The 10,939-nt window shown below is 33.2% G+C and overlaps 1 protein-coding gene across 1 annotated transcript; it reads left to right on the forward strand.

The window, feature by feature from the left end:
* Positions 1-1,201: 1,201 nt before the first annotated feature.
* On the forward strand, positions 1,202-9,436 carry LOC21399305 (probable LRR receptor-like serine/threonine-protein kinase At1g56140). The gene is made up of 24 exons (XM_024163385.1): positions 1,202-1,272; positions 1,905-2,088; positions 3,017-3,088; positions 3,232-3,303; positions 3,431-3,502; positions 3,629-3,700; positions 3,811-3,882; positions 4,230-4,301; positions 4,459-4,530; positions 4,622-4,693; positions 4,772-4,843; positions 4,935-5,006; positions 5,097-5,162; positions 5,250-5,315; positions 5,681-5,725; positions 5,974-6,038; positions 6,180-6,559; positions 6,648-6,846; positions 7,089-7,250; positions 7,531-7,649; positions 7,812-8,025; positions 8,152-8,383; positions 8,475-8,625; positions 8,900-9,436. Exons 3-24 carry the CDS (start codon positions 3,030-3,032, stop codon positions 9,290-9,292), a joined length of 2,799 nt encoding a protein of 932 aa, XP_024019153.1. The 5' UTR covers positions 1,202-1,272; positions 1,905-2,088; positions 3,017-3,029; the 3' UTR covers positions 9,293-9,436.
* The last annotated feature ends 1,503 nt before the right edge of the window (positions 9,437-10,939 follow it).

Raw genomic sequence — 10,939 nt, forward strand, 5'->3', positions numbered from 1 at the left:
AAATTTTGGGGAATTCTGTCTAGGAATTTTGGGGTTGATTTATTCTATTTTTATTTTAATTATGTTCTAATTTATTTTATCTGGAGAAACGATATAGCTTTGGCTTGATGTTATGTATTTTTATTGTTTAATTTATTTTAAGAGATTTTTCACTCAATTTATTTATATTATCATATTCTTAATATTTTTAATTTACTGACCATAGATTATGATTTAGTATTTAAAATTCGACACTCAGAAGAGGAGATTTTAAATGTGACTGTTGGATAATGTAACCTAGGATTTTATAGAGTTTGAGAGACTTATAATTCTTTTGAAGTCTTTTTGGAAGAACCATAGAGCATAATAAATGTTTATTTTCTTGATTTTGAATGGGGATATTGGAATCAAAATTTAGGGATTATTTTTTACTCGACACCCAGTTGAGAGAGTTGAAATAAATTTGGGTTATTGGGTTATAAACTAGGAGAATTAATTAGTGATAAGTTGACATTGAAAATGCATAATAGACGGCTAGATAAAATCGAACATCTAGAATTTTCTCATATAGGCTTTTTATTTATTTAAATTTTCTTTTATATTTTGTTTTATTATTTTTTCTATTTTATTTTTGGTTACTCAAATAGTTCTAGAGTTGACCAATTTCAATACTTAATAAGAATAAACACAATTCTTGTGGTATCGACACTCTGTACTCACTATTTATTATTTGTCTACAATTTTGTGCACTTACGGATCTTTTACGAAGACTACGATATGTCACACCCTCCAGATCTATCAGACCCAATAATAATTAAATTAATTGTGAAAAATATTTATTTAAATTTTTACAAGAAATGTTAATAAATTTCAAATTAAACTTTGAAAGGAGAAAAAAAACTTAAAAGGTATAATTTATTTTATTTGTTGTTAAATTAATGAACAACAAATAAAATAAATTATTTCATATATATATATATATATATTTCGATAGATAGATAGATAGATAGACACACACACTTGTGGTCGCTCTCTGGATATCTAAATCTAAATTCTCCCTCTCTATGATGATCTGATCTCTTTCACTTTCCTCTTGAGTTTGGTATATTCTTCATATTAAGCTGTGGGAGAGAAAGGGTCAAGGACCTGCAAATTAATTCATGTCAGGAGTTTCAATTTCATCATCAGCTAATTTTCAAGTCTTTACTTTCTGTGTTGCCTTCGTCCTTGTTCTCACAGCTTCTTTAACAAGAGCTCAGAATGAAACTCAAGCCACCACAGATCCCTCTGAAGGTCTTCTCTCTCTCTCTCTCTCTCTCTCCATCTTTTTCCTCTCAGTGTCATTTTTGCAAAGTTTAATCAACAAACTAATGTACATATGTTGCAGTTTTTCATCTTAATAATTAGTCCCATAGGAGATAACTAGTACGCGTTCATAAAATTTGGTTTATTCTTTTCAAACAAAAAAGAGAACTGGGTTTATGGTTTTCATTTTTTTTTTTCTTTCATAAGTGGGTTTATACCTGGCAGAAAGAACAACCTTATTTGGCGGAGAAAAAAAAAAGTCATCTTTATTTAAGTAGCAATTTTGCAGCAATTAAATTAAGTTCATTAAATTTGTGTACAACATGGCAATATTTGGTGGGATATAGCAATGGCGGTCGTTATGAATATTTTTTCTTATCCTTTGCTTTTAGACACATGACATATTAGTTAACTTTTGAAGAACAATAATATAAAATATTTGGCTGCAGAACAATAATATAAAGAACAATAACTTTTGAATTATGTTGATACAAGCGTTTTCAATTTATGTATATTTTTTTTAAAAAAAAAAACATTATAATCAATTATAAATCATAATTTAAATTAAAAATTAATTTTCTTTCTAAACGTCCCCTAAATAATGTACAATTTGACTGCAGTGAGAGCCTTGAATTCAATATTTGACCAATGGAACATAAAGGCTGACACTCAACAATGGAATACAACTGGGGATCCGTGCAGTGGAGCCGCCATAGACACCGCCATCGGCTTTGATACATACAATCCCTTTATCAAATGCGATTGTTCTTCCAACAATAATTCTCTTTGCCACATCACCCAATTGTAAGTCCTATTTATACGTGTTACGTGTACATGTATGTTTGATTGTATAATATTATGAGGGGATATTATTACATTTGCCAATTGATAAGATGATATTGATAGGGATCTCAACTACATTATTTTTTTGGGTTAATGTCAATTTTGGCCCCTAGACTATATTTTGTATTCCATTTTGATCCTCAGAACTTTTATACGTTACAAATTGCACCCTAGACTACGTTTTTTGTTTCACATTTGACCTTTATGTCACAAAATTTTTCACAACTCGAGAAAATCAACCACGTGACATTCACATACTTAGTTAATAAGAGATAAGAGATATTTTAAAATTTTATTCTCTACTCATTAGCTTGTTGCTAACAAAGTATGTGAGGGTTAAATTTAGTTTAGTTCATCTTAATTGCTTTACGAGTCTAAAATACCCTTCATTAACCAGTAATGTGAGGTTCATACGGTTAGTTCCATTGAGTTTTTAACGATTTCATGACCAAAGGGCCAAAATGGGACAAGGAATATAGTTTAGGCTGTAATTTGTAACATTAATCCAGAGCCAAAAAGTGATAAGTGAATTATCATTTTCTATTTAGTAAATCTCTTTGTAAAAAGTTATAATTACGAATTAAAAATTGACAACTTATTTGATACATTACTTGGTACGTAAAAATTTGAAAGATAAATTAGGATCCGCAGTACTGTCATATGTAACATATCTTACGTGTTTTGTATTTTCCATTTTTAGATAAGCCCTAGATAATAAATAGAAAGATTACTTATAAAATTTTTTCCGAATTATGATCTTTATAACACTTTGTCTCTGAATTTTTAAAACATAACGTCCGTTCTAAAATATGAAACGTCCATTCGCTATGTAGTAAACGTCAAATACTTTTATTTTTGTGTTTAATTTGTCACCAAAATTTGGTTGCAGGAAAGTATATTCAATGGATGTTGCTGGGCCAATCCCAGAAGAGCTATGGAATCTGACCTTCCTCTTCAATCTGTATGGCTTCTCTGGCCATTTTCATTGCTCCTTTCTCTTTACAAAATCAACGCCAACTTCATTTTCTGTTTATAACATCAAACTATTGTTTGTCACATGGAAAAAATTCCACTAAAATTAGGCTTATATTCCTTTTGTTACAGCAATTTGGGCCAAAATTACTTGACAGGTTCTGTTTCTCCATCCATTGGCAATCTCACCAGCATGCAATACTTGTAAGTGTACTAAAAATGCAGCTTGAATCTAACAAGAAAATGGACATATTTATGTTACAAATAAACATTTTTATTTATTTATTATTATTATTTTCATTTTTGGTGTTCTTTGTTTGGTTACTATCAGGAGTCTTGGAATAAATGCCTTATCAGGGGAGGTACCAAAGGAACTAGGACAACTTACTGATCTAATATCTTTGTGAGTAATTGGCATTCTCAAATCTCAATAGCAATCTTATTATGTGTTTTGAAATTTCCATTTTGCAGTTAAAAAAATTATACACAAAGAATTGAATTATGTCACTTTTTTTTTTCTTTGTTGTAGGTCTTTTAGTGCAAACAACTTCTCTGGTTCTCTTCCATCTGAGCTGGGGAGCTTGTCAAAACTACAACAACTGTAATTTTGTCAATCTCTTTTTCTTTTCTTCTTTCTTTTTTCTTTTCTGATTTAAGTTTATCAGATAACAATTTTACTTGTCACTGAAATTTGCCTTGTTTATTTTACAGTTACATTGATAGCTCTGGAGTTAGTGGAGAGATTCCTTCAACATTTGCAAATCTTCAAAGCCTCCAGACACTGTAAAACCTTCATCATTTGTTCTATACAAATTAATTGATATCTTAAAAAAAACATATATATGCTTGTTTTCAATGGTTATCTGTGGTATGTTTTTATCAGTGGTTGCCATTAAATAAGAAAATTTGATGACGTGATAAGAATCCAGTTTCATTAATTATTATTGATTTTTTTGGTCAACTATCTAATTTATTACAACCGTCAGATCAATATCTTACAGCTAAAATGACAATACCTATTGACGAGTAAATATTGGAGTAACTATTAAAACCATACCTATATATATATATATGTATATATATATATATATAACTATAGTTTTCTATGGGAATCATTTCACTTGTTGCAGATGGGCATCAGACATTGCACTTACAGGCATAATACCTGACTTCATAGGAAACTGGTCAAATCTTAATACCTTGTAAGACAATCTGAAAATAAAATAGGCCAATGCTTTAGTTGAACTTCATGCCTTAACTTCATATCACTGAAATGGAGAGGAAAAATAAGAATAAAAAAACAGTCGAACTCTAGAATTTTATGACTGATTTCTAGTTACCTTTGTATGTTTTCTATAGGAGGTTTCAAGGAAACTCTTTTGAAGGGCCCATTCCATCAACATTTGCAAATCTAACTTCTCTATCAGACTTGTGAGTTGCTATATAAATAGGCCTACTGGTCACTTTCATGTTTGTCTACAGATTCATAGAGCTAACTATCTTGTGTCTGGTATGTCGATAGGCGATTGAGCGAAGTGTCGAATGTGAATTCTTCTCTCGCATTTATCAAGGACTTAAAGTCTCTAAACATCTTGTAAGCGAAATGTTTTTTCTACACATAATCATATAATTCATAATGCATCTTTGAGCAACTCATTTATGTCACCTGTAGGGTGCTAAGGAATAACAACTTCACCGGTTCGATTCCGTCAGATATCGGGGAGTATCAAAAGTTGTCACAGCTGTAAGTTGTGTCAACTTTCGGATGTAATTATGCGTTTGTAGTTTTCTAGCTTTTCTTTTTAAGTCATGAATTTTTATTCTCATATTTCCAGGGACTTGAGCTTCAACAAATTAAACGGACGGATTCCGGACTCTCTTTTCAACTTGAGTTCACTCTCTGTTCTGTAATACATATTCTCTCTTTGATTGTATCAGATGCCTCGTGACAGCTAATCTCAATGAAATGAATCATATATTTCTTTTTCCTTAATCAGGTTTCTAGGAAACAATAGTTTGAATGGTTCACTGCCCCAAGAAAAAAGCAAATCTCTTCTCACTATGTAAGTATACCACTAGTTGACTATGTTTAGAAATGGTCATGGTAGTGAATCAAACATTTATGGTTTTGTCCCATGTTATGCTTGCAGAGATGTTTCATACAATAATCTTGTGGGCAGCATTCCTTCGTGGGTCAATGGAACAAACTTAAAGATGTATGTCATTGGCTTGCCTGATATTCAAGTAAACATTAATGGCCTCATTCATTTCGTTGGTTTGAGTTTTCAATTCGAGTTGAAAAGTGAATTTATGTGAGAAAAAATGTTGTAGCACAAAAAGTGGAATTTGAATTTTTTTGAGAGAAAACACTGAAACAAAAGCTTGAGTTGTGATTTTGACCAATGAAACGAACGGGGCCTTAGTTTTCTTTTCTTTTCTTTTCTTATTTGTTAAATTTGTTGTAATTGTATATGCTCTTCTTCTATTAAGTAATGAGCTTGTCTTTTATACCGCTAGCTTGATTTCTTTACATGTTAGGATAAAATAATATTTCTTCTTCTTCTCTTGTTCTTCTATGCAGTAACCTGGTTGGCAACAACTTTACAATACAAAGTTCAGAGAACAGGTGATTCTTCTCTAAAAATTGCATTCTATATGCACTTAATCTGCTTCACTACAAGTAATATATGTTCAAAACTTTTAAGTAGTGTTTACTTCAGTTGTTTTTGCTTCTCTCGGTTGTATCTACACAAATAATATGCTCAAATGACACTGCTTAACCTTCTTTCTCTGCATCACTGCAAATGGTTAGTGCTTGTTCTTCAGAAAATAACTTCCATATTTTATCTAAGTTCATTCCACTTCTTCTTTCAGAGATCTTCTTTCAGGATTGAACTGCCTCCAAAAGAATTTCCCCTGCAAGAAAGGCAATCCCATATGTAAGTAGAATTCACACTTAACTTTATTTTATTCCATTCAAATAGTTGTGAGCGCTTGGCCATTTTTAATGTGCAAAAGAAAACACCCTTTTCCCAAAACATATTAGATAAATAACAAGTTTTGTTTGCACTTTTATGCAGATTACAACTTTGGAGTTAACTCTGGTGGTCCTCAAATCACATCATCTGATGGTAGCATTGTGTATGAAAGGGATAGTGAGACTCTTGGTCCAGCTAACCACTTTGTGACCAGCACCAATAGATGGGCAGTTAGCAATGTCGGACTTTTCGCGCAAAACAGCAATGTTAGTTACACAAGGTCTTCTTTGTCTCAATTCACAAATACTTTGAACTCAGAACTTTTCCAGACATTAAGGCTTTCTGCCTCGTCGTTGAGGTACTATGGCCTGGGACTCGAGAACGGTAACTACACCGTGCAACTGGAGTTCACAGAAATAGATATTGAGAACACGCGGAGTTGGAAGAGTGTCGGAAGGCGTGTATTTGATATCTACATCCAGGTATTATTCTTCACCTAATTGGTCTCGCACTATGTTTTATGACAAAGATAGTGCAACTTCTTTTTCTCACTATTCTTGGGTATTGTAGGGGAATCGTGTTTTGAAAGATTTTGATATCCGAAAGGAGGCCGGCGAGATATCCTTCCGGGCTGTCCAGAAGGAGTATAAGGCTCTAGTGTCAAATAACTACCTTGAAGTGCATCTCTTTTGGGCCGGGAAAGGAACTTGTTGCATACCTGCACAAGGTATCTATGGACCTTCCATTGCAGCCATCAGTGCTACCCCAGGTAACAAAATTGTGTCAAACATTTCATTTTGGTTTCGACATTTAGGGTCCGTTTGGCTCATATACTTAAACCTATGATTTTGATTCTGCTACAGAGTTTTTCATCTCACAAAGAATTATTTGAATTTAAAAACTTCTTCTCTTACAAAGCTCCCGCCAGTGAATCAGAATCACTGACTTGTACGCGTGAACCAATTGGACTTTTAAGGACTGTTATTAATGGTGTTTTCGATATTGACACAGATTTCACACCAACTGTGAGTAACAAGCCTCCAAGCAATGAGGAGAATAGGACAGGGCTGATTGTGGGAATTGTTGTTGGTGCTGGGGTTTTAGTCCTTCTGTCTGTTTTTGTGATCTTTATTATCCATAGAAGAAGAAAAGCTAAAATGTGTAATGATGAAGGTAACTATTTCTTTCTCTGTTGCAGGTTTCTTTTCTTTTTCCTGACTTTTAAACTAATTTTTTCCCATTTTATGAATTCAAATAATTAATAAAATAAAGGAAAAAAAAGATTTTAATTGAAGTAAGCAGTAGATAAACAAACAAACACTTGCACTTGCTTTGTTTGTTTCTTAAGGAAACTATTTGGGACTTGTTCTCTTTATGCATTGTTAGTTTGTACAAGAAAATATAGGAGGGAAAATAAAAAAGAAAAGCATATTGACTTTTAGTTGATTTGCAGAGCTCTTGAATATGGATGTGAGACCATTCACCTTCAGTTACGCCGAACTAAGGTCGGCGACAAATGATTTTGATCCGACTAATAAGTTGGGAGAAGGAGGATTTGGACCTGTCTACAAGGTATTAGTTACTTTACTTAGACTTAATTATAATCTGCAGATTAAACGATTGACCTTTAGTAGCACCAAAAAGTCCATCAGTTGATACAAAGACAAAAAAAAATTCCTTACATTATAAAAACTTTGGAGTTTTTTAAATCAAACTTTGAATTTCTTTTCACAGGGAACACTTGCAGATGGAAGAGTTATTGCTGTGAAGCAGCTGTCTTTGACTTCCCACCAAGGGAAAACCCAATTTGTGACTGAAATCGCCACAATATCCGCTGTTCAACATCGCAACCTGGTGAAACTCCATGGATGTTGCATTGAAGGAGACAAACGACTTCTTGTTTATGAGTACTTGGAAAACAAGAGTCTAGATCAAGCACTATTTGTTGGTACGAGAAACATTTTTTTTTCTAAACAAGTACATGTACATATAAATCTTACAAATAAAAAAACAACATTAAAACAAATTAGTGATCGGTCTAATAATTTCTATGGCTGGCCTGGATGTGATTCAGCAAAGCATAGGTTGAACCTGAATTGGTCAACTCGGTTCGACATTTGCTTGGGTGTAGCAAGAGGTCTTGCTTATCTTCATGAGGAGTCAAGGCTTAGAATCGTACACAGAGATGTAAAGTCTAGCAATATTCTGCTTGATTCTAATCTTGTCCCCAAAATATCGGATTTCGGTATGGCCAAACTTTATGATGACAAAAAGACACACATTAGTACTCGCGTTGCCGGGACAATGTAAGATCTCGAAAACCTTAGTTTTCTTTGTTACTTGTCAATGTACTACTGATCATTTGTCGACTCAAACTTACTGTTGATGATGTTCTAGTGGGTATCTTGCGCCAGAATACGCCATGCGTGGGCACCTAACGGAGAAAACTGATGTCTTTGCCTTTGGCGTTGTGGCTTTAGAAATTATCAGTGGCAGGTCAAATTCTGACACTAGCTTAGAAGAAGAAAAGGTCTATCTGCTTGAATTGGTAAGGAAAACGAACTTTATGAACTCTTTTACTTGGTTCCTAAATGAACTATTTTTCGCATTTTCTTTGGATTTTTGCATTGTTAGTACTCGAACTATTAGCATTGTGGCTGTTCGGACTATTAACTATTAGTACTGTATTTGTTTGGTTGATTGACTTTTTTGCATCTTTATGTTACCTTTGGTATTAGTTTTCATAGTAAGTTTGATTCTTGGCATTCAACAATCGAATAACTTTCTCAAGTCCCTTATGCAATTTGATATGAATTTTCTAGGCTTGGAATCTTCAAGAACAAGAACGCGAAATTGACTTGGTGGATTCAGAACTATCGGAATTCGACGAGGAAGAAGTGAGAAGGGTCATAAGCATCGCCCTTTTATGCACGCAAACATCGCCAACAATCAGGCCATCCATGTCAAGAGTGGTGGCAATGCTTTCAGGAGACATTGAAGTGAGCACCGAAATTTCGAGGCCTGGTTACTTGGCAGACTGGAAATTTGACGACGTGAGCAGCCTAATGAGTGGCATTGCAACTAAAGGAACTGATTCGAGCTTTTACGACTCATCCGCGAGCACAAGCATGGTGACAGATGCAGTGACTGCGACACCACCTAAAAATGGTGCATCTCGACCTATGCTTCACAGCTCCATTGGTGAGGGAAGATGAAAATTGATAATTTGAGTTTGGATTTGTATATATTTTTGGTGATTGCAATTGTGAAAGTCTTGTAAATTTCACACACTAGTCCTTTGTTCCTGATGAGTACTATACGTAATTGACACTAGAGAAAATACATCCGTGGCTTTGCATAGTTAATGTACTGGTAATAATAAATTTATCCCATATATGGCAGTAAAGCTATTATGTAATATACTAACCATAATTAGCCAAGAGTAGCAAGCTTTTGAGCTAAAAACTATGAATTTTATTAAATAACTGAATGAGTGTCTGAATAAATTAATAGATCACGGAGTACATAATTTATAGCTCTTTTGTTGTTTGATTTCTAATAGAACTGAAAACTAATCATTATGATAGAACTAGAACTAATTGAAAGATTAAAAAATAAATAAAAAATTAACACAAAATAAAATAAAGATAAAAGATAAATCCTAAATACCCTAAATCCTAACGTTTTCTACATCAGAAACTCACTCCCTGATGTTTTGCTTCCAAATTAGCAATATGCAAGGGTTGTAACTAGGCCTCATTCGTTTCGCTGATTTGAGTTTAGAATTCGAGTTTTGCTACAGTAAAAAGCTCTCATAAATAGTCACATCTAACTTTTTTACTACAGTAAAAAGCTCTCACATAAAATCACATCTCAACTCGAATTCTAAATTCGAATCAGCGAAACGAACGAGGCCATATTAATGACGAGTTATGATAAGTTGCTACTAATGTGACTCTCATATTTAATTACAGGAAAACACAAAAAATAAGTTGTGACCAAGAGGTTGTCACTAAATTTTTAGATTTCTTTAGTGGTGTCCTATATAAGGGCTTGTATCTACAGAAAAAAAAAAAAAATATATATACATATATATATATATATATATTTTGAAGCTTCTCTTCATTATTCCAAACACACGATATGCTTTGATGATAATCCCCAGTTATCATTGCCATAGAAGGAGGATTTTCAGAAGATTACCAAAAATGGTAACCTTCCAGGTTACTTGTTAGAATCGCATTACTAATCAGCACAGCTGTAATAGCGGGCCATTATAATATTGGGTCAATTTTTCTTGCTCAACTTCGTTTGTATTCCCATAAGTCAATAACTCGCTATATCTGAAAATTTGCTCTTCAAATGGAATTTGGATTTTTAAATTGGTAGGAAATGTGACAATAACTGCATTTGGAACTTTAAGAGCAGCTTTGGGGACCTACTGTATTGTTGAACTTGCACAAAATTAAAGTTATGCGCAAGTGGTTTATTTTATTTTTTGATAATACTCTCTCAATATTAGTGTGACAGCTACCAAAAATAGGCACACAAAAAAAAAAGAAAAAAAAAAGATGAAGGAAAGCAAAAAAGAAAAAGAAAGAAGTATCTAAATTAAACATCAAATGGCCCATTTCTATATAAAACAAAATCCAAATCAGATCTAGTGAAGAAGATTTTGACACCAAGCAATCAGTCCCAAAACTTTTCTTGGCACCACAATAAATCACCAAAATCAACCACCAAATGTCCCACATTCTATAGAGAAGACAAATTCCAAATTCCAAAATCAACCACCAAATGTCCCACATTCTAAAGAAGATTTCAATAATGCAAAGACTAGGAAAAGCAATGAATCAGTCCCA

The sequence above is a fragment of the Morus notabilis genome, unplaced genomic scaffold (assembly GCF_000414095.1).
Source record: "Morus notabilis unplaced genomic scaffold, ASM41409v2 Scaffold1154, whole genome shotgun sequence".
Lineage (NCBI taxonomy): Eukaryota > Viridiplantae > Streptophyta > Magnoliopsida > Rosales > Moraceae > Morus > Morus notabilis.